The sequence below is a fragment of the Adiantum capillus-veneris genome, chromosome 8 (genome assembly GCF_014529385.1).
Source record: "Adiantum capillus-veneris isolate H3 chromosome 8, ASM1452938v2, whole genome shotgun sequence".
Classification (NCBI taxonomy): domain Eukaryota; kingdom Viridiplantae; phylum Streptophyta; class Polypodiopsida; order Polypodiales; family Pteridaceae; genus Adiantum; species Adiantum capillus-veneris.
The window spans coordinates 129,042,831-129,067,912 of NC_140938.1; the positions used below are offsets into that span (position 1 = coordinate 129,042,831).

General features: G+C 42.2%; 1 protein-coding gene across 1 annotated transcript; it reads right to left on the reverse strand.

The window, feature by feature from the left end:
- Positions 1-9,448: 9,448 nt before the first annotated feature.
- LOC147452953 (uncharacterized) lies at positions 9,449-11,580 on the reverse strand. Its single transcript, XM_086519047.1, has one exon. The coding sequence runs from the start codon at positions 11,395-11,397 to the stop codon at positions 9,886-9,888; it is 1,512 nt and encodes a 503-aa protein (XP_086375173.1). The 5' UTR covers positions 11,398-11,580; the 3' UTR covers positions 9,449-9,885.
- Between the last annotated feature and the right edge of the window lie 13,502 nt (positions 11,581-25,082).

The following is a 25,082-nucleotide window of genomic DNA, read 5'->3' on the forward strand; positions in this document are numbered from 1 at the left end:
ACTTAGCATAATCTAGAAACCAAAACCTTGTACCATGCAATCTGCTACAAAAAATAACTGATACTCTTCAAATCTACAACTTGCACCTTAGTAGCCCCCCCAATCAAACGGGAAACCAATCATTTGCCCCATTGTGATCATTCCTTTGAAAAAATTTCACCATCCTCCGGGATCATAGAAAAAATACAATATTCCCAATCATTATAGCATAAACATAAATTAGCCCCAAATCTTCATGAAAACCGCATGGATCATATGGCATATATTTCAATTGCCTCGGACTATGCATATATATGTCACCTCCTTGGTCAAAAGCTAGCTCAATATATCCTACATCATAGGGTAACATCAAATCCCATATAGAATCAGGTATCAGTAGATACTATCATATCCCCTGTGCAACTGGCTCATCCAATTGTCGATAATCAATCACAGGTAAACGCATTGGCTGTGCACCTTCACTCTGACTAGTATTCAAATCCCAATCATGCATATATGAATACATCAAGTCTTTGAAAAAACTCTCTTCATTAGGCGTGCAAGATAGATCAGAAAACAATTCTCTATCTTGTAGAAGCACAAAATCAAGTGGAGCGTCATCCAACAATTGCATAAGGTCATCATCAACTGCATCTAAACAAACCTGCTCATGCATGAATTTAAATTGATTGATATCCTTAGCATCTGTATTTGAGAATCCTTTCAAAGCTTCGTCCAATAAGCACATAAGATCTAGGTCCACCGCTTCAAAAGGTTCCTCCATCCTGCACATCTCAGGCTGCTGTAAACTAAGATTTCCACATATGACATGCATACTAAACACATCTACTGTAAACTGCTCTTTAAGTCTTTCACCTTCATCCAAATATCTTTTCACTTCTGTAGCACAAAATTCACCATGCAAATTGAAGAATTCATCTACTATCGTGTCTGTATCATCAACACAATGAAACCAATCATATTCAACACCAAGAGATTGCACTTCACTATGCACCCCCTCTGAATGAGAATCATAAAGTTCATGATCATTCTACCATAGCGTGAGCCCTCTATCCCAAAAACTTGATAAAGAAGGAGCTTGTTCCCCCTCTAAATCATCAGCAAATTCAAGATCAGTTTGCCACATCGGTAGCTCTACGTCACAAAAACTTGTCGATGAAGGATTTTGCAACCCCTCTGAATCAACATTTTGCGGATCTTCAAGCACATACTCTTGTTGAACCAGGTCCTCCAAATCTGGTATATTCAAATTTGAAAATTCTGGTATACCCAAATCCATGGTCTTGCTGCTCTCAATTGCTTCCTTGCTTTGTCCTATAACACCTGTATCATCAATCAAATCTATGGTAGAATATCTATCAAAAACATTTTGCTCTAATTTTGGTTTAGTAGCAAAAGTATCAGTTGTAATCAAATCTTTATGCATGTCTACTTGAATATGGCTGCACTTATTCACCTCTGCACAACTTCTGCTTGAGATTCAGCCAATTCGTTTTTTTGATCCCCTGAATTCTTTTCCTCATGTACTGCTTGTATAACCTCTTTGCAAAATTCACCCTGTGTATCTTGAGGTTGTAAAGCCTCACCCCTCAAATACTTCTACCTCATGCAAGGCATCTGCAAAACCCAACTTTTCATACAAAGCTTTAACTATGTCTTCATCATTAGGTTGTAAAAATGTTGGAATTTGGACAATACACTCATCAATCACAGCTTCTAATTTCAATCGTACTTGTCCTTGAATATTTGTGTAGTTTGGTAGACTTGGACTCTATTCTTGATAGCTTGCATAGTGCTTTGAAGTATTCCCAGTCATTGTGGCAAGCTTTGGTAACCTCTTGAATCTGCTCCTTCAAATCTGAACTCACTAACTGCTCAAAAGATATGACCATTAACTCTTCATGTATCCCTCTTAACTTGGTTTCCAGCTCATAACACTCTAGGTAGCCCTTGTTGGAATTAGGGTTGCAGAGAAATGCACACAGCTTGGAGAAGATGAAGGAAGCTCAAGGCACACAATAGAGAGTATATTACTTAGTGTGCAACGGAAAGATAGATAGCCCTACAGTGATGGGCGTAGATACAATGCACATGGGAAAAAACCTCCTAAAGAGGGAAAAAATGCCCCGCGGTCCTAGTGTGTTCACACACATCACTACCACATGTATATGGTAACGAATCCCCCCTGGAGTGATGCGGTGAACAAGAGCTCACACATGAGTAAAGGGAAGTGCCATGCCCTGAGGACATGATCAGTCCACAAAGGGGAGCAAGCCCAAAGCTTTGAAGAAAGCTTCGAGCTTCTCACGAGACAATGCCTTTGTGAAAAGATCTGCAAGGTTGTCCTGTGTTGGCACATAAGCCAAGCTGATCTCTCCTGCTGAGAGCCTCTCCCTGACATAGTGGTAATGCACCTCAATGCGCTTTGTGCGAGCATGAAAAATTGGGTTCCTCACAACTGCCAGTGCGCTCTGACTGTCAATGTAGATAGTGTTGGCAGTGTCGTGTCCAACACCCAAATCAGCCATAAGGCATTTGAGCCATACATACTCAACTGTAGCTGTAAAGATTTCCTTGTACTCAGCCTCACAACTAGAAGTGGCCACAGTAGGTTGCTTCTTGCTCAACCATAATATACATAAACTGCCAAGCATGAAACAAAAACCACTAGTGCACACTCTCGTGTCAAAATAACCAGCCCAATCTAAGTCCAAAAAATCATGTAAGTTTGGCGGCAATGATTCCCCCTTGGGATAAAACAAGCCAAGATGTAAAGTGCCACTAAGTTAGCAAAACATTCTCTTGTCAGCTTGCCAATGCTTAGACCCTAGGCTATGCATAAATCTGCTGACCTGTGAGACTGCATACTGAATATCTAGCCTCGTGTTGCATACATAAATGAGGCATCCAACAGCAGTTTGGTAAAGAGTGACATCTGAAGGATCACCAGCATCATGAAGACTCAATTTCAAACCTGTTTCCATGGGAGTGGCAATAGGTTTTCAATCCTCAAGTCCAAACTTACATAGCAATGTCTCTATGTAACTTTTCTGACACAAGGCAATACCACCATCACACTGCTTAAATTGTATACCCAAGTAATGATGCAATAGCCCCAAATCTTTCATCTTGAAAGTAGCATTCAAATCATCCTTAAATTCAACAATATGTGCCTCATTGGGACCAGTGATCAGCAAATCATGCACATAAAGAACAACAATGAGAAGTACATCACCCTCACGATTTACATACAATGTGCTTTTGTTGGACTGTTACAAGAGCCTTGTTTGACCAAATGAGTGTCAGCTTTCTCATACCAAGCACAAGGAGATTGCTTCAACCCATACAAAGCCTTCTTACATCTGCACACTTTGTCCTCTTGTCCTTTTTTGACAAAACCGCGAGGATGCGTTACATAAACTTCCTCAAATATGTCACCATTCAAGAAAGAAGTAACAATGTTTGGTTGATGTACATCCCAATTAAAATGAGTTGTCAATGCACATAGAAAACGCACAGTTGTCATACAACAAATGGGAGCAAAAGTCTCTTCATAATCTATGCATGTTTATTGTGCATAACCCTTTGCAACAAGTCGAGCCTTATGGCGATTAATCTTACCATCCGACTTGCATTTCAACTTGTAAACCCACTTTGTACCAATGGCCTTTTAGCCAGGAGGCAAATCACATAAAGTCCATGTGTCATTTTCTATAAGTGCATCATATTTTGATTGCATGGCAGCCATCCAATTCTTTGAATTATGTGCTTCATCAAAAGACAGAGGTTCCTCAACATCATGTACGCTAGACACAGCCAAAGCATAACAATTTGATGCATAAGATGCATGGCTAGAGAGTGAACTTGTACGACTAGACAAAGGTGCATCCAATTTATTATCACGAAACGTATGCACTAGCCATTTTGGCATACCTCAAGCCTGCTCATTTTCAGCCCTTTCCTCATCAAGTACATCATGTACATCTGCATCAATAATAGGATGATCTGTAACATTTTCAAAAACCCCCATAGGATGTACCTTTGCCTCATTGGAATTTACTTTCGTATTTCCACCACTAAAAAGAGGCAACAGTGTCATAAATGTCTTGTGAGCTTACATTACTGTCTCTAGTACATGATAGCAAGGGCTGAACAGAATCTTCCACAAACACTACATCCTGTGAAACCAAAATACGCTTAGTTTGCATATGATACAACCTGTAACCTTTGCTTTCAACACTATAACCAACAAAAATACATTTGACAGCCTTATCATCCAATCTTTTGTGTTGCGTTTGTTGCACCAAAGCATATGCCAAACAGCCAAAAACATGCATGTTCTCAATAAAAGGCTTTCTATCATGCCATGCTTCATATGGAGTAAGAGACTGCAAAGCTTTTGTAGGACACCTGTTTAGTACATAAGAGGCACACATGATGGCCTCACGCCAAAAAGAATGCGGCAAAGCTTGACTTTTGACCATACATCGTGCCATTTCCGTCAGTGACCTGTTTTTCCTCTCAACAACACCATTTTGCTAAGGTGTATAAGGCACTGTACATTGGTGCTTTATCCCACGACTAGCCAAAAATGCATTAAATTAATGAGACATATACTCTCCCCCTCGATCGGAATGGAGGGTGCCCATAGTACATTTTGAGACATTTTCAGCATAGCCAAAAATTATTTGAAGCACATAAAAACTTCGGACTTCGCTTTAAGCGGAAATACCCATGCATGCCTGGAGTAATCATCAATGAAAGTCACGAAGTAAAGGTAACTGCCCAAGGGCGGAGTTTGCATGGGCCCACAAACATCACTATGCACAAGCTGCAACTTACATGTGGCCTAACTGAACCATCCTTTGGAAACTTCAAACGATGCATCTTACCCAAAATACAGCTTTCACAAACATGTTTGATGAATGCCAAAGTTTTGCATTCGAAATAGCCCTTGAATCTGCAACTGCATTTGCAAAATTTTGTCCACACTTGTCATACAAAGTGAGCTCATACAACCCACGACACAAAAGCCCAGATGCAACAATTTCATCACCAAAATTGAGATCATGAATTGTACATTTGTCATCCACAAATTTGACTACAAGTCCAAGTCTAGCAAGTGCAGATATAGACAAAAGATTCTCCTTGATCCCAGGTACATAAAGTGCATCAACAAGTGTGGAAGAACTGCCATTTACAGTAGTAAGCACAATCTTTTCAACTCTCTAAACTCGATAAGAGGCATTGTTGGCACAAGTGTCTGAATTCCCATGAGGGACAGACTCGAGAGAAGTGAACAATTCATGATGTGAGGTAATGTGCTTTGTAGCACCATTGTTGAAATGCATGCATGCATCATGGAAAACAGGATTGTAAGTGCACTCTGCACTAAAATCCCATTCTATATCAACATCAGCATTACAGTGTCCTTTCATAAAAGACTCAACAATGGCTGCATTTGTAGTGGAACCAACATTTTCAGTGGAACCACCATATTTCTTCTTAGCCTCTTTGGCCTTCAACTTAGGACACTGCTTGATCAAGTGACCATTAGATTTACAATAATGGCAACGTATCTTCTTTTTGCCCTTATCACCAGAATTGCCAGACAAAGTACTGCCAATAGAAGCATTGGGAACAGAAGTTTTGTCACTCACGCAGCAAAACCATAAGAAGTGGCTGCATTGCTGTTACCACCCTTTCTTTGAGAAGCAATAAAAGCTTGTTCAACTGCACGTTGTCTAATCCTTTTTTTTTTGGTAAAAAGTGACTCTTGCAACAGCAATGTGCATAATGCATCAAACTTGACAACTTCAGGATTTCCTTGGGTCATAAGCCTCCAAGTACTAGAAAAAGTCTCGTAAGAATTTGGTAAGGCATCAAGAATAGTTTGCACAAGGGAATTGTCTGAAATGACTTAACCTGCAGAAATAAGTTTCTCATTGATATCCTTGACACCAGCAAGGAAAGTTCCCATATCATCTTCCTCATGCATAATCTTCGAATCCAGCTCTTTACGCACAACAAAGTTATTTTAGCCTCATTGGGACTTGCGTAAAGACCAGCCAAATGTGAACGAATGTGAAGAACAATAGTGCGCTTCACAGACAACAAAAACAATGCATGAGCCTGCGCATCCTTTACATCCCAACGAGATTGTTCTGTCGTAGGCAAAACAGCTCTAATAGCAGCAAGACCTGCAACATCCTCAACATTGTCTGCATCCTCAGAACCAGGACGTACATCAATGCCCTGCACAATATTCCAGACGCCCTTTGACACAATAACATGTTGCATCATGTAAGACTACATAGGGTAATTGTCCCCATCCAATCTGTCCTCAGCAGCAAACATCTTAAACACATCTGTGTTGTTGTCAGCTATGGTAAATGTTGCACCTGATGTGAAAACTGTCCGAAAACAAGAGAAATGAAGCGGGAACAACACATGCTATATAGCACAAACCGTAGAAGACTGTAAGGCACCTGTTATGCAAAAAACAGCACTCACAAAAATTCTGCACAAAATGACAAAATAGCATGTGCAGTATTGCCTGTAGTGGAAACGAAGGCCGAAATGAGCCCGAATCAGAAATCTGAGCAGAACTGCGGTCTATGAGCTCTCCCCAAAAAAAATTCGACCTGCGAACACTCGTCAAAGCTCACAAAAATCGAAGAAGTGAGTAGGCGTATGCTGGAGCTGCTGGCGACTAAGCCCGAGAGGACGCAACCTGCTCTCATACCAATTGTTGGAATTAGGGTTGCAGAGAAATGCACACAACTTGGAGAAGATGAAGGAAGCTCAAGGCGCACGATAGAGAGTATATTACTTAGTGTGCAATGGAAAGATAGATAGCCCTAGAGTGATGGGCGTATATACAATGCATGGGGAAAAAACCTCCTAAAGAGGGAAAGAATGCCACGACGGTCCTAGTGTGTTCACACACATCACTACCATATGTATATGGTAACAGTCCTCTGGATCATAACCATCAAAGACTCGCCTCTCATCATATACCACATCTAAAGCTGCATCGAAAGCTTCATCAATTTGATTTTTCTTCTTTACGGTCTCCATTTCAAGCAGAGATCCTTGGACCAATTGAAGCATCTTTGAAAATTTTGGAATTGTTGACTTATCATCAAAACCATTTGCACTTAACTCTACAATCATCTTCATCATCTGCTCTAAATTGTCCATCTTTACCTCCCACCCCAACTCATTTTGCGTCGGGCTCACCAAAGATGTCGCGGGATATGTGTTCGAAACGTGAGCCGACGGGCCTCTGGTTGTGGAAGGTATAAAAGAGAGAGAACATTAAACATTGAATCTTTGGCAGTCACCGTAATCATCAATACATTGAGTAAATCTTTAGGTACAACTTAATGGATAGCCAAGGCGGACTATTTATAGCACCGTCACTCGGATCAGTTAAAAATTAGGAGTTTAAGCTCTCTTTTTATAAAATTAACCGGGCCATTAACGACACTGGGACTTAACAGGATGATTAATCAACCTTTGGATTGATAATGGTGATGGAAGTTTTTGCCCCTCTCTTTATCTACTTCAATTCTATCAATAGCTCTCATAAGTTCTACAAAATTTATTTTTTGGTTGCCTTCAGTTGCCGTCCAAAAATCAGTAAAACCTGTTCTCTGATTATCTTCAATTTTCCTTAAAGGGTTTTACTAAGCTCGCTGACAGCTTAAGCTTTCATAACTCTTGTTATCCGTCTCTGCTCGCTCCTTTCTTTGCTTAGCCTCGCTTCTCCATTCACTTGCCTTTTCAATCACTGCCACTAGCCTTATGTTTGACAAGAGAAAGACTCCAAGCTTGCTTAGATCCAAGAACAAAAAAGAGAGATCTTCTTGCAACGAGGAATTGAGTTCTTCTTGCTTCGAGAGCTAGAGAGAAATCCTTCCTGCTTACTGTCCTTGCTTCCCTTCCTTCCCTCTCGAATACCTTTCTTCCCCTTGTTTAGAGGACGGCCCTTAAGCTTCCCGCTCCTTGCTCGTGACACACCCCTCCTCTCTCTTATGTCTGGCTATCCCTTCCTCTTCTCGTTATATGCTCCTCCTCTCCCTTGCTTCCTTGCTCACTAAGGACGAGAGAGAGAGCGGGAGAGAGCCCTTGCTTTGCTTCTTCTTTGTATATCATGCTCCCAAGTTTTAACAAGAACTTAGATGTACAACATTGGCTTTGCGTGTTAGTTCATCAATGTCAACCCCCGCATTCCATGGATATCCATTGTAATTCCAAAAAACATACTTTCAATCATGATAGGTCATGAATTCCTATTTGCTCGAGGAACTTGCCTCTTCCTTGGACACATTTTCTTCATAAAAGATCTCATTGTTTTTCTTATTTCTCTCCTCATATACCTTGTGACACATATTTTGTTGTTTAATAGTATGATCTTTACATACAAAACATTTTGTATTCCTCAAATTGATCCAACTATTATCAAGGATAATCTTTCGTTTGGTTTCATTCGACATAGTACATACAATTGATCGTTCTCCCGAGCGAAGAGCTACATGTGCTCGGTAAACCATAACAGAGAGAGTTTAGAAAGAGGGAAAGAGAGAGTGTGTTTGTATGTTTGAACAGAGAAGTATAAAGTGTGTGTGTTTGTGTATGTGTGTTTATGTGTTTAGAGAGAGAGAGAGAGAGAGAGAGAGAGAGAGAGTTTCGAATGAGGAATATAGAGTGTGTGTGTGTGTGTGTGTGTGTGTGTGTGTATTTTTAGGGGGAAAGGATAGAAAGGGGAGGGAGGGGACGAGAGATAGACAAAGGGGGTGAGAAAGAGAGAAAGGAGAGGTAAGAAGGAGAAATCAAGAGACATAGTGCGTGTCCCCTCCCCCCCCCCCCTCCCTCGTCTCTCTCTCTCTCTCTCTCTCTCTCTCTCTCTCTCTCTCTCTGTGTGTACCTATCATAAGTAGCATCGTCTATATCCATATATATATCTCTCTCTCTCTCTCCCTAATTTGCTTAGTAGGTAGTCTCTCTCTCTCTCTCTCTCTCTCTCTCTCTCTCTCTCATATACACAGGTAGGAAAGAAGGGCGGCAGTAGTGGTGGTGGAGGAAGAGAGGGTGGAGGAGAAAAGCTAGTGGCTTTGGTGGCCAATGAGGGGGTGGCAATGGTGGTGCATCGGTGGCTCCCCCTCACAAAAAAAAAGCTCATTCCATATCTAACTCCAGCTCTAAGAGTAGAAGTGGACTATCGTTTCCTTCGCACTAAGTAGCACCTCATTAGGCATCCTACAAACTTGTCCATATCCTTCGCTCATATACACATGCAACGGCCAAGCCAACACATCTCTAACATGCAAAATACGCATGTCATCAAATTGTAAGAAGACACAATCACCGACATTTTTGTATCCAAGAATTATGAGGAAGACAAGAGCTGCAACTTATGTCAACAATTAAAACACAAAATATAAAATTCAAACCTATCAATAGATAAATCCAATCAAAAGAAGCGTGGTATAGCTGATGCAAAACAACAGGGTGTCCGTTGGGCACATAGTGAATACAAAAGTTGCCCAAAAAGCACCTCACTTAATAGGACTTTATGCATGCTTTTTTTAATTATAGTGGCAAATTAGTGTGTTGTCTTACTTGTCAGGGGTATCGGCTTCAGCATGTCTCACAGACCAACAGAGCAGGCAAAGGTTGATCATCAGCTTGCACTGAATCTGCAACTAGGAGTGGAAGGATGGGGGAGTGCAATGCTCACTTGACAACTAGTTACCATGGTCCCAAACCGTCGCATTCACTGTCCAGAGAAGAGAATCTCAGCCCTTGAAAATCCACTTTAATACAAAGTGGATGTGTCATGAATTAGCTGCGCCATTGTGCGACAAATGTCCTCTGTGTTCAAATTAAGGGTTCACAAAAGACATTGAGTTTGTATGGGTAGAACGATGGCACGTAAGCACAACCAGGTAAAGTATACCACTCAGAGGACAGCACATCAAAGACCAGCATTTTGGAGCTTCCTTTCAGAATAAAGAAGATGCAATGCGTGTGGTTGCTTCCAATCACAAAGTCTGTGCCATCAGATCCTTCCTCCACAGCCTCTTTGAGAAGGTTTGTTGGCATCTCAGACACTAGCTCCCACATGGCATTGTCTCCTAGTCTAAAAACTCCAACTGGCCGATTATGCCAGACACACGGTACCACACCGACAAATGCTTGTTCAAAAACCCCTTGTCGCATCCTATACACACAAAAAGTTCTTTCTGCACATCGGTCTACAAAGGATAACCTGCAAATCAAACCCTCCATGTCGTCCTCGTCTTCGGCCCGCTCTAGTAGCCGTGTTTCCAAAGTGCGCGTTAAAAGATTGTATGAGCATTCAAGAGACCCCCACTCATTAAAAGAGTGCAATAGTTCAGGAGTTTCAAAGAAAGTGTGTTGTATATATCTCCCTTGAAACCTGTCCTCACCCCACCGACCTGTGGATGAATCGTAGATAAACACATTGTTCCACATATTTCGAGATTGAATCTTGACGAGTTTGAAGCCCAAGCTGTGTGGACTATTTGAGTTTATGTATACCACAAACGCATAAGCAACTGCCGCCTCATTACCGGCGCCTTTGCAATGTGTGCTTGGAGGGCGTGGCAAGAGCGCCCATGTTTCAGTAAGAGGGTTGCCCACAAAGAAATCAATATTGTTGTTGATGAAAGAGATCTTGGACTCATGCATAAAAGAATCTCTTTGAACAGGGCTGTCTGTTGCAAAACAAAAAAGGCCATGCGAAGCACCCACCAAATATGATGCCTTGCTGGGAAAAAGAATTGGCTTTGTCAGCCATGCAGTGCTTGAAAATTCGAATACAGAAAGAGCTGCAGAGGCCCCTATTTTCTCCGAACCTGGGTGAAGAAGCATGAGGCAAGGGCGCCGTATGTACGGATGCACTTTAGAGCATGGATTATGAAGGACATCATTGATGGTGCTCATCCAAGCCTTTGACACATACCGTGCCCGGATGACATCTGCAAGGGGTAGATGTGATAACACAGAATCGCTCAAGAGTAAGTGGAGCGGTAATTGTCCCTCATCATGATCTGCACCACCATCATCATCACCACCACAATCTGCTTCTTTTTTATCTATGATGCTTCGTTCTCTGCAGGCTGGAGTTCCTGGGCAAAAAGCTCCAGATCTTCTCAGAGATCTAGCAGACACTGCAGCAGAATACTCATAAAAGAACTCGTCGAGAGAGGGGGCAGGGGAGGGTACGGAAGGTCTTGAACTGCAAAGGAAGCACTGTAAGAAGTTGAGGTTGGCGAGGACAATCAGGGGTAGGCCCACGCTCTCATTGATCAGCGCTACGCGATGCTCGGCACAACACGTCTTCTTTTCTGCTCTATCCTCTGCCATGGCTGGAAGAAGAGCTGATGGTCAGGCATCGTTTTTAACTTTAGCACTAATAAGGATGGTTACGCATAGAAGCCCCCGTCCGCAGACAAGTCCATGTCCCCACCCTTCAATTAAAGATTCAATGTGAGCCATTGCTTCTATGCAGCCAATAGCGATGCTCTCGATTTTCTGTGCACCATACTATTGTCCTGACAACGACATAGCGATGAGCACGCCAACCTTTTTTAAGTGCCATGGCATGCAGCTAGCAACTTCATGTCCAGTGCCTACTCCCGGGGTCACAACTCGTTGTGCCAGCATGGCAATCCTCCTCTTGTCGTCACTGAAAGAAAATATTGTCATACTTGTAAGCTTTTGAAGAAACCCATGGCATGCAAGTAGAAACTTTGGACTTTCTCCACAATCTGCGATGATCATGCATATTTCTGTGGCAATTGATACAATGATGGAGATTGCAACACAGACATGATCTACCTGATGATAGAGATCCGAGTAGACATGATTGACATGAGAGACATATGATAGAGAGGATGAAAGTTTCTATAGGGATGTTGTGATAGAAGGACTCACAAGGAGCATGACACCAAAAGCAGGACGATAGACAAGGAGAAACATAAAACCAAGATTTGTTTCAACCTTCCCTAGGGATGAAAGAAGAAGAAACAAAGATCTACAAAAGGAGCTTGAGCATGAGGCTATGTTGAAAGAAGAAGAACGACATAGAAGTAGGGGTGATGGTATGCGATAGACGATAAGAGGGTAGAAGTCGTAGAAGAGATGATGATGGAAATGCAATAGATAAGATGGATATGGGGGCAATGACGATGACGATGAAATAAAGGAAGGGATTTGACATAGCAAGATAATCTAGTAATTAAACGAAGTTGATCTTTGGATGAGGAATCTAATCTCTCTAGTATGAATCAGCCTTCAATAGATCAATGCAAAGGGATTTCTATGATTATCATCACAAAGGAGGATGAAAATGGCTCTTTTAGATGACTACTAAAGAGAATGAGTTCACTTGAAAAATGGAAAGCTAAGTAGCTAATAATGTCAAGGATCTTAAATGTTAGGGATTACCCAAATTATGATTGATGATAGACATGAACTCTTGTATGAAGAAGAAGGTAACAAAGAGGATCTTGAACTTCAGCTTGATAAGGATGAACCAACCTTCTTAGTTGGGCAAATAAGGTACTCTATTGATGTATTACTCATGAAAATCAGAAGATATCTAGATTATTCATTTCAAAGAGCTGCAATAACACAGGACAAATTTATGAGAATAGCAACAAGGGCCATTACTTGAAGAATTCTATAGCCAAGTAATGTAAGACAGAGGGGACTGGAGCATGCTCATCACCACCCAGCCATGCCATATATAGGCCCTCGGCCTGCTAAACATAGGGACCCCCTTGACTGTATGTTTGTCCTGGCCCTTGGCCCTGCCCGGTCCTACCCTTGGCATGACATTACTCCCCCCTTGGAGAAGTTTTTTCGTCCTCGAAAACAAGAGTGGTGATACACTAATGTTTTCGAGAGTGGGATCCATCATGGATCCAATTGTTCGCGTGACCGGAACACGGTTCTGTATGAGGTTCAACTGTTCACTTGACCGGAACACAGTTTAGTATGAGGTTCAATGAAACCAAGAGTAACATCTTGATTTTTCACATTGTTGTCCATTTGCAACCATCTTGTGTTACCGGCTCATATCCAACATAGTGTGTAGACTCCATTTAGAACGCATATGAGCATGCTGAACGAGTTATCACAACAAAAATGTACCCGAAAGAGTACCTCTTTTCACTTTCCATGAAAGTAACTGGCTGACGTAACATATCAGCAAAACATAAGTCCTTGACTTGTTCTCAATTTTCATTAATAAACAACCCCACCATAACTAGTGTTCAAGGTTAAGAGCCTGAATTATACATGAAAAGACTAAACCTAGTCGCAAACATGATGTAACTTACGGTAAGCAAACTCCAACTAGAGCAATAAATGCTTACTAATTGGATTGCTTGGTGCTAACGTACGCACTTTGCATATCCTTTAGCACAAGGTTACACTTTGTAATCTTCCTATCCCCTTGGATACTGACAATACTGAGGTTTTGTAATCTGCCTATCCCCTTGGATACTAATAGTATTGAGGTGTGTTTTCCCATGGTGTATAGACAGTCCTTCAAAATGACTGGTAAATAGGGATCACCATTCCTTACAACATTGTTGAGAAACCAACAATGTTATGAATAACGATCGTGGTTAACTTGAAAGATCCACAAGCACTCAAACCAAGCCATGACCTCTATTGTGTTTGTTAGATCTATGTCATGAATGTGCATGCCATTCCAAACCAATTCTTGCTAAACACTAGGGCACATAACACCTATTGTGCATGCATTATCAAAAACATATTTAAACCAGCATACCAATGTCCTTCCTAATATTGGCCCATAATTGGATGTGAAAATCAATCACAAGGAGCATGACACCAAAAGCAGGACGATAGACAAGGAGAAACATAAAACCAAAATTTGTTTCAGCCTTCCCTAGGGATGAAAGAAGAAGATTCAAAGATCTAAAAAAGGAGCTTGAGCATGAGGCTAAGTTGAAAGGAGAGGAACAACATAGAAGCAGTGGTGATGGTATGCGATAGACGATAAGAGGGTAGAAGTCGTAGAAGAGATGATGATGGGAATGCAATAGATAAGATGGACATAGGGGCAATGACGATGACGATGAAATAAAGGAATGGATTTGACATAGCAAGATATTCTAGTAATTAAACAAAGTTGATCTTTGGATGAGGAAATCTAAGCTCTCTAGTATGAATCAGCCTTCAATAGGTCAATGCAAAGGGATTTCTATGATTATCATCACAAAGGAGGATGAAAATGGATCTTTTAGATGACTACTAAAGAGAATGATTTCACTTGAAAAATGAAAAGATAAGTAGCTAATAATGTCAGGGATCTTGAATGTTAGGGATTACCCAAATTATGATTGATGATATAGACATGAACTCTTGTATGAAGAAGAAGGTAACAAAGAGGATCTTGAAATTCAACTTAATAAGGATGAACCAACCTTCTTAATTGGGAAAATAAGGTACTCTATTGATGTATTACCTATGAAAATCATAAGATATCTAGAGTTTTCATTTCAAAGAGCTGCAACAACACAGGACAAAGTTATGAGAATAGCAATAAGGGGCCATTACTTGAAGATTTCTATAGCCAAGTAGTGTAAGGCAGAGCGGACTGGAGCATGCTCATTGCCACCCAGCCATGCCCTATATAGGCCCTTGGCCTGCTAAACATAGGGACCCCCTTGACTGCATGTCCGTCTTGGCCCTTGGCCCTACCCGGTCCTACCCTTGGCATGACATTACTGTTGGATGGGTACGCCGCGACGGACGTCAGCACAGCGAGAACTCACCTAACATGTAATGTCAGCTAAGGATGAAGCTCGACCCGCAGGCGCGTGGAAGCAAGCATAAGGTGTCAACCTACACTCGACCGACTCCTAACTAATTCCTACAGAGGTCTCTACCAATTGTCTAAGTCACAGCCTTCAAGAGTGCATAAGAGGAAACTTCCTACAACGCTATCTAGAGCCGAACACCCATCAAACAATCTCGAAACGCCATAGAACTTGAAGGAGACCTTACTAATACCAATAGGCCGCTCTCCCTAAGGTCTATGAACCAAAATCCCGACCCAAAACACCTGGTGCAGAAACACGTAGGATGTCTGGTCGAAATTTGCAGGTCTTCTTTTTCGAAATCTAAAGTGCCTAATGTGTAGTTCTACTCAATGTGAACACGTGGATATGCTGCAATGCAAAATCGGACAACGTATACTCACCCAAACACCCGATGAAGCTCATAGAAGGAGCTCGCAAAACCGGACCGTACACACGCAATGTAGATATCGGCACGTAGCTCTCGTCGGGGGCAACACGCTGCACTTCTCCGCACTCAATTCCGACCACCGGAGCACACGTAGCGTGCTCACACTCTCTCTCTCGTACACAGTACGCTCACTCACAGACTTTAAAACTTGTTTTAAAATGACAAAAGGTTTTTCATGAAGGTCAAAAAGTGGTATATATACCTTACAATTTCTCAAACCCTAAAGTTCCAAAATCAACCATCTACTCAATCTAACTATCAAAACTGGGATACAATCTGGAAACTTCTGTAAGTCCCAATAATTACAAGGTGAAAAATCAGGTTTTCCTAAATGAATGAATAATTACAAAAAATAATAATCCTCCGAGTAGTTACTGCTGTGGGGTGTGTCCAGCTTCTAACACTCCCCCCCTCCTTGCTCATGTCGTCCGCGACATGGCCTTGATCTGCTGCTTCATCTTATCGTTTCCCGCATCTTTAGCAGTGATTCGTACCTAGCATGTAGGTTCAACATTGTTGGGCCAAAAATGTCCGTATTCATGGTGAAGAACCCTGTATAGAATGCTTCTTCAAGAGCCTGGAGGTGATAGGATGGTAGAAACATGATCCTTTGATACAGCGCATGTATCATCTCCTTGGAAGGCTAACCTGATAGATCATAGGCGCATCTGTATGTATCCTGGAAGAAGAAGATGATGTCAGTCACCTGGCCTGGCTTGAAGGTCTTGAACACTGCTAAGATGGTTCTGCAGATTTTCCTCATCATAATGCATGTAAGGTCAGGCGAGCCAGTGAACAATTTTATGGCGCCCGTTAGGGTTTTCACCATGTATTGGACACTTATTCTCTCACCTGCCTTCACGCCCGGCAGCTTTGGGTAGTTCAGCCAAGTGGGTTGGCTTCTTTGCAAAATTTCTTGTGCCTTCCACATCCTAACCCTTGGTAGAGGACAGAAGCTGAGGTTGTCTCTGATATTTTTAGGTGCCTCTACCAAGTGGATTAGGTATTGTGGGTACTTTGTAAGCCAAGCCTTCCTCCACTTTGGCTGAGAATACACAATAAGCTTAACTCTTTCTGGCTTTGAGGTGTCTGCATTATAGAGAGGTACAGCTGGCTCTTCTCTTATCCGCTTGTTTATTGTAGCTGCCTCATATTTCAGCAATGGATATGGGAGAGAGGGTTGAAGCCACTCGCGCCTGAGATTGCTGGCGTCGATCTTCTGAATGGTCATAGATTTGAAGACCCTCTACTCCCACTCCAAGGCTTCCTTCGTGGTTTCTCTGAGCTCTTCCTCTATTACCTTACGCAATTTTTCCTCCTCTTCTTGTGTTAGATCATGTGGCTCTTGAGAGGATGCCTACTATGATTTCCTCTTGCATAGGTGTGTCCATAGGATCTGCCACATTTTCGAGGTCGATGCCCTCATTGGCGGCTAGCCCTGAGCTTTCTGCCTCTCCTCCTTGCTGGCCTTTCAAATCCTCAATTTGCCTAAGGAGTGTTTGCTTTTCCGCTTCAGCTTGTCCGCCCATATTCACGAGGAGGTCATTATGTTCGGCGTTTATTTTTTCCGCCTCCTCGAGCTTTATCTTCATGCTTTCCACTTCTTCTTGCAGGGATTTTTGGCCCTCTTCCATTCTAGTTTGCATGACTATAGAACCTTTAGCCATCATCAATCTCTGCTTTTTCTTGAGAGTTAGCTCTTTTTGAAGTTCCTGCATTTGCTCTTTATAGAGTTGGCTGTCAGACATGATTTGAGTCGAGCTCGTAGCTCTGACTCTAGCAGGTGATGCTCACAGCCTCTGGATGGTTTGATCTTTGACTTTGAGTTGGTCCTTGAGCTCAAGGACTTCATCCAGTCTTGCTTCTTGTTCTATCTCTGCTCTTTCCTTGGCATTCCTCGTGGCCTCTACTTCTTTCGTTTCTTCTACCAGCTGTAGTGTCAGATTATCTCTTTCTTTCTCGGCATCTCGCAATGACTTGCTGAGCTGCTGACACTCTTCTTCAGCTGCTTGTATTATTTTTGTTGCTTCCTGATTTGCTTCTTCCATTGCTTGGCAGTTTTGTAGAGCCCTTGCCAAGCTGGCATGTAGGTCGGCTTCTCACTCCTTTTGCCCTTGGCTTTGTGCCTGCAGAGAATGTACTTCCATTTTGATCTTTTCTTTAGTGGCTTTGAGAGTTGTCATTTCTTTCTCTAAAGCCATGGATTGTGCCCTCAATCCGGATAGCTTTGTCATCACCACGTCCCAGTCATTGGAGGGCAGGTGCAGGTCTACCGTGTCTGTAGCAATTTCTTTTAGCTTCACTAGCCTGATGCCTTGCATCTGTTCTTTAGGCCCTGTCCTTGCCAAGTCGAATGCGACTGTGGCGGCTTCTTCCTTCGTATAGCCTGCAGCTAGCAGGTCCAGAAATGCATAGTAAGCCTTATCTAATCCTTTTTGCTCAGTTTCAGGCTTGGCCTCTTCTTTTGGCTCAGGTTCTTGTCTTTGCTCTTGATCTTCTGCTTGCCTTTCTTCTTGTCTATCCTCAACCTCCTTATCTTCCTGTGGAGGGCTGCTAGGAGGTGGTGATGGCTAGCCTCCTTATCTCCCTGTGGAGGGCTGCTAGGAGGTGGTGAGGGCGGTGGTGATGGCTGTGGGCTGGGTTTAGGGCTATCTGGTAAAGATGCGGGTTTGCCCTTTAAGTCCCTGTCTACTTTTGTTTTTCTTTCTCTTTCCTGGCTCTCTTGCTCATCCAGCAGTTTCTGCCTTATCTGTTGTACTTCCTCCTTTGTGAAAGGGACATGAGGGATGTTTTCTGTTGCAGCATCAAGAATCTCGAAATTCTTGATATAATCTTCAAATCGGTCCCTTTGCACTCTTCTAGACGATCCGGACATAGACTCTAGAGATGGCTTCCAGAGTTCGCTTAAATCACCCTTGAGTGCTCTCTCCGCTCGAAAACTCTCCATCAGCCTCTCTAGTCTTGCCGCTTTCTGAGACCTTGTTTCTTTGGCCGGCACTTGAGCAAACTCCTTCTTTCCTTTCTTCTGCTCGGGTTGCTCCTCTTCAACTGGCTCTAGCCGTCTTTTCAATCTCGTCGCCACCCTTGGTGCCCTTCGCAGATCATCTTCCTTGTCTTCTTTTACTCTTAGCCAATCATTCTGAGATGGGGGGTCAGGCCACCTTCCTTTAGCATGTAGTGCCCCATAAACCACCTTGGTGATCAGTTCTCCTGGCACTATATAGGTTGGCTTTTTGTTGCCCATCTTTACTAAGCTGTCATGTATATATGCCGCATAGTTGATTATCTTTGGGGTGCCTTTTGTCATTGCCCAAGTGAACGTTGTGGCAATTGCACCTGGCGGCTTGTTACACTGTCTCCCTCATTGGAGAGGTCTAGTGCATGGGCTACAACCCGCTCAGTGATTATTATCTCTGTTTCTAGTTTTCCTTGTAAATCTGTTACCTTGGCCACTCCATCCTCTTTGATGCTTGTTACAAACTCCCATACTCTTTTGATGTCCACCCCCGCCGGTATTGCTTCGAAGTAGTTGTGGAGATCCATTTTCTCCAAGTAGCCGGCTATCTTGCTTTGTACAAACTCATTGAGTTCTCTCGACAGCATTGGTAGCTCTATAACATTGCCTTCAGTGTCTTTGAACACTCCCTGGTAGATCTTTAGGTCATTGGACTCTAACAGATCCTCTTGTATCCAGGTGTGCTGGTGGGCTTTAGTGTTCCTTCTGGAATGACAAAGGGTTCCACTTCGTCCAGATAATCCTTGATGGTCATTCTTTTCTTCTTTGCCGGTGACTTCGAGGCTGCCATAGATCCTATTGCACTCAGTAGTCCGAAGTTAGTGTTTTTTCCATATTAGCTGCAAAACTGAGTTTTACTTATCCAATGACTTGAAAATTGAAAATAAAGCTTAAAAGGAACTTGTGAAGTTGTGCATATGCTCACAGTGAAAATCTGGCCAAAAATTTCCATCTAGACATCCTACGCGTAGGATGTCTTTTTCGTCAGAATTGGTTCATACTTGACATGCAGGTAGTGTAAGGCTCATGGAACATGGATATATGCTTGGATTTGAATTTGGATATCAAAAAGTGGATTTTTGGGCTGATTCGGGCTTTAGGTCACAATTTGGGTAGAATGTCCATCATAGGTAGCAATTGATGTCCAAATCGGTTGAAAATTGGTATATGGGCTCATTGCACCATGGTCTTGGCTCCCATGATGTCATTCTTTGCACAGAAGGCTAAATTTATGCTGGAGACATTCTACGCGTAGGATGTCTTTTTCATCAAAATGACATGAAACTTGTTCTGTGGGTTGTCCTTGGCCTATGGAACATGGCCATGTTCTTGGATTTGAATTTGGACAAGATTTGATGCTCGTAAGGCTCTGTGAGGTGTTTTTGGGCTCAAAAAGTGTATCTTGAGGGTGTTGGGGGTCAAAAGTGATTAAAATGTCTTCAAACTTGATATATGGGCTCCTGATGATGAGGTGATTGGATCTGGAATGACAAATCATCCCTTGCATGTCAAAAAGGTCAAATAGACATCCTACGCGTGGGATGTCTATTTCATCATTTTTTCTCCCTGACCACACAGATTGTTTGTTGATGTGTTGGTGAATGTGCTGTGCAAGTTTCATGGGATTTGGACAAGATTTGGTAGGTTTATGGCCCATTATTGCCTCTATGCCCTAACTTTGCATTTTTCCATGCATAGGAGGTCAAATTTGGTCCAAATGTGATGAAACTTGGTGGATAGCTTGTAAATGTCATTCAAAGCATGTGCAGGATGAGAAATGTTGGAGTTTGTGCCAAAAAGTGCCCTTGCGTAGGATGTCTCCTTGTGATTTTTTCATTGCTAGTGCTTGCCCTTGGCCCCCCTAAGTCCCTTTTCAGCCTACTTTCAACAAAAAAGTCAAATGGATAGAGAATAACTCCCTGTGTGGACTTTAGAGCCTCCGAGCCATTTTTTGACTTTTGGAGTGCTTTTTGGCGATGAAATTTCTTGGTGTTGGTCTCCATAGCTTCTCGATCCCTTGGGGGTCCTTGCCGTATGGTTTTTGTCAACTTTGGCTTCACCAGAGCTCCATTTGGCAATTTGTCACTCTAGAAGCACCCGTGGTTGCGTTTACATACCTTTGATGATTTGTGGTGGTCTACCACCATAGGACTTGGTTGTTGATGGTCTAGGAAAGCCGCTCGTGAAGTTTGGTGGCAAACGGGCTTGCGGTTTGGCCGCAAGTGCAATTTGACGCTTTGTGTGTCCGATGCCGTTTCTGAAGTTTAGTGCCGCTTCGGGTCACTCTTTGGTCATGCAGGTCATATAGACCTGTCGAGCATGTTGAGATGCTCCTACCCATGAATTTTGGTAGCATTTGGTCGCCGTTTCGTCGTTTCCCATTTGGTGGCCTCTTGCGGGTTTCTGGGAATTAGGGTTTTTCCCGATGGTTTCCTACTGCCTTTGGCCATCCAAGACTAGTCTCCTAGACTAGGGTAAGCTGCCGATGAAGTCCTTTTGCTTTCGGGTTATCCGTTAGGCCGCCGTCTCTACTTGTAGGTCTCTACCGCTCGCTTTGTGTGTGACCCCTACGCTAGTTTTCGCGACATAATGACAAACATGCGCGAAAAGCTCAAGGTGGTGAGCCTACCTCTCATGTCTGGAGCTCGTCGGGTAGTCGTGCGCGTTGTAGAAGCTGCTGGAAGGTCGATCCGCTCTAGGTGGAAGAAGCTCTCTCCACAAAGTCAATAGTGAGAATGAGCTAAAAATGGGGTGAAATTTTCTTATAATGGAGGTCCCCGAACCACTTTTCATGAAATTTGACATGTGCTCCTATCTTCTTGCGAGATGCGGTTTAGGCTCAAAAATTTCTTGATTTGGACTTCATTTGCTCTGTTTACTAGAAATTTGGCATTTCGGTCAAAACCTGGCCAAAACACGCTTTCCGCTCTAGTCTCATAATTGTACCCCCACTGTACCATAGGTTGTCCTATAGTCACTGATCATCCCCATATTTTTTTGTTTTTCATTACGACTGTTTTTCACCTGCTTTTTGTATTTTTGAATTTTTTCTGCCGAAAATTAGCAAAATTAAAAGGAAAACAGCAAATCAAACCCAGAAAATCCGCAAAAATCATAATAAATCACAAACATCACCGCAACACATTATATACACTCACATGCAATTTTTATGGCCGGATTTCTCTGTTTTACCAATATTTTGCCTGAAAAATGGCTATTTCTACTTATATACACACACCTAGGGGCTTGATTTGGCGTTTGGACCCATATACTTGTAGCTTCATGCTGTATAAGGACATATATACTTGGGTTACTCCAAAAAAAATTGCAATCAAACAACAATCCTTAAAATAGTCAAAAATCATGCCCTTTTTTGTTGTTTCTGTCATTGGTTCCGCATTTGAGAGTGCCTCTAGAATGCCTCCCCCCCTCCTAGCCCGAGTCCTCCCGGACAACAAGGTTTCGCTTCGGAGTATGTGCCATGCATAGGTTGAAAAAGTTGTGCTAATGCCTGACCGATTAATGTAGCCCTACTTTATGCATACTCGGTCAATGCATGGAAAAATTAATGTTGTGCAAGAGAAGGAAATAATCAAGATGCTTATTGGCATTTGCCGTCGAGGTTTCCTACTTTCTTTGCAAGTAACAGCTGTAACTCTACTGCTCTCTGTTTAATTGTCTTTTTTTGCAAGACGGCAGTTGCCTTGCCAACACTGTTGATGGAGTCGTAGCTGTTTCTAAGGATAGAATTGGCTGGGCCGTAATGTCAATGGGCCGTATTGCCTTTGCTTTCCATTGGTATTTTGTTGCTTCCGGTTTTTGTAGATGGTTTGGCACTTTCTTGTTTGCGACTGGTTTGTCTTTTATGGGCATCCACATATGTTGGTTTTCCTTTTTGAAATGGAGCTGTTTGCTTTCCGTTGTTGCTTGTACTGAAGGGAGTTCCTTTTGGATATGGCTAAGCATTTTCTTTGGGATACATATCTATGTTATGACCTTGGTTTGTGGTTTAACCTTCTTCTTCGGTGGAATCCTTTTGTTGCATTGTTGTTTGTCGGCCATGGCATTTCTATCCTTCCGCATCCATACTTGTTTTCCTTGTGTTGGTAATCTAGATCTTTGCATTGCGGCCGGTGACTTCATATGTCTGTAATTAGCATGGTTGTCTTTTACCTGATTGTTTGTCTCGGGTATCATGTTGTTCTTTAATGGCATTTGATCTTTTGGCTTTGTTTCTAGTGATTGCATGGCTTGCAGTTGACCATGCTTGTATTGCTGAGCAAAAGCTATCACCTGTTGTTCATATGCATGTTGAATTTTGACTGCCTTTGCTTTCCAATCTATCTGCACATTGTACTCTTTTTGCCAAGGTTGCCCTAGCATCATTTGGTGTTGTGTGCTTTCATCTGTCACCACATAGAATTTGTGTGGGTAAATATATTGATGTATTTGTACATGCAATCTAGTCCATCCCAATATTTTCAACGGGTGTGATGTGCTACTTTCCAGCACTTGAGGAGTAGGATGAAGTTGACCTGTGACTTTGAGCTGTTGGTATAATCCGTAAGAGATCAAATTTGCTTGAGCTCCCAAATCAAGCAAGGCTGTTGATTCAACTTGATTGCTACCCACTTTGACCGCAATTATTGGCTCCACTGTTTCCTCCTCCAACCTCGTCAGTCGAATGGCATTGATTCGCAATGGTGGTCCACTTTGTTGTTGTTGTCGCAAAAGCCGTCTTTTTGCAATGCGTTCTTGTGCTTCTACTTGAGCTTCCTCCCGCACTCTCTGTTTTTCCTTCATTCTTTGTTTTCCTTGATGAATTTGTTGGAGCATTTCCTGTGTGAGTGGTAGATGATACCTCCTCAGTCGACATCCACTAATTCAGTTTGGCATTTCTTCACCTGCTAATGTAGCAATCTTGACAGCTCCACTTTGTGATAGATCACCAATCACAAATGGTCCCATCCCTCGCTTTTTAAGTTTCTTGGCATGTTGCTTCAAGGTATAAACAAGTACGTAATCACCTATTTTGAACTCTTTGGTACGCACATTTTTGTCAAAAAATTCTTTTTGTCTTCTCTTTTTAGCATAGATTGAAGTGACAGCTCGTAAGCGTAGTTCATCTAGCTTTTCAAGATCATCAATTCTTGAAGAGAGCTCATGCCCTGTCGATTCTAAGCTTTTTGCTACTCGTAGAGTTGGAATTAAAAACTCTATGGGTAGTATAGCATTTAGGCCAAGCACTATGTTGTATGGTGCTGTTCCGATTGATGTTTTGTAAGCTACCCTATATGCCCATAGTGTTGAGTGTAGCTGCTGATCCCAATCTGTTCTTGATTCTGACACTATTTTAGTGAGAACTGTGCATAGTGTTTTATTAGTGGCCTCAGCTTGCCCATTGGCCTGTGTATGGTATGGTGCGGATTTCCTATGTATGACCATGAATTCCTCTAGCAGATATTCAATGACTTCATTGAGAAAATGTGTTCCACGATCATTGACAATTTCTATTGATAACCCGTAATGCACAAAAACATTCTCATACAAAAATTGTACCGTGGTGCGTGCATGAGCTTTTTGTGTTGCTTTGGCTTCGACCCATTTTGTGAGATAGTCTATGGCCACAATGAGATATTGGGTATGGGTACGATATGCAGGGGGTGATATAGGTCCCACAAAATCAATGCCCCATTTTGCAAATGCTCTTGCTCCCATCATTGGCCGTAATGGCATCTCATCTCTTTTTATTGACACCTTGGTGCGTTGACATGCGTCACAACGCTTTACAAACTCTTTAGCATCCATGTGCAATGTAGGCCACCAAATTCCTGCGGTTAAGACAATTTTTTCCGTCTTATCACCTGAAAAATGGCCTCCACTTATTCCGCTATGTGCATGTTCTAGAATCAGCAAGTATTCTCTTTCACTTGCACAGATTCTAAGTTGATTGTCCTTACCTCGCTTATAGAGTTGGTTTCCAATTAACTGAAGGTCACAAGCTTCCAGCTCTATAGCTTTTTTTCGTGCTCTTGTGATGCTCTCAGGGAACGTCCTGGTGGTTAAGAAGTCAATGATATATTGACTCCATGCAGGTGCTATGTTTATCTGAAACAAAGTTGCATGATCCACTAGTCGTTTGGCACTACATATAGTACAATTGGTAACATAAGAATGTGTGTCCGCATACATAGTTGGCCAATAAACCCCTAACTGTTTCAGTCTCTGGTGTGTCTTCACTGTTGAACAATGAAATGCACAACCTTGGACATGTGCCTCTTCAAGGTAGCACTCGAATTCTTCCGGATTTATACATAATAGTAGGATTATGTCCGATCCAAGATGATACAACCGTCCTGCTATCAAGTCGAATTGTTTGTTGTTTGGATCTGCATTCCGTATTATCAAACCTACTTCCAAAGGAAAGAATGCTAACAATTTTCTGAGACCATTTGGGTACCATTTCAATGTTGAAAAGATAAGCATCTGGTATGTCATCATCTACTCCTTCAGGAGCTTCCCCGTTGTGTATCCTTGAAAGATGATCCGCTCGTAGATGGGTTTTACCCTTTTTGACCACCACTATGAAGTCAAATTCTAGCAATATAATAAACCAACGTACGATTCTCCCTGTATTGCAAGGTTTATTAACCAGGTACAAAAGAGCTTGATGATCTGTGAAGAACACAAATTTGTTTGCAAGCAAGTAATGCCTAAATTTCTTTACAACATAAATCATTCCTAACCC

Bases quoted from the DNA above. Each gene is read 5' to 3' on its own strand.
- LOC147452953 (XM_086519047.1), bottom strand. From the start codon at position 11,397: ATGGCAGAGGATAGAGCAGAAAAGAAGACGTGTTGTGCCGAGCATCGC.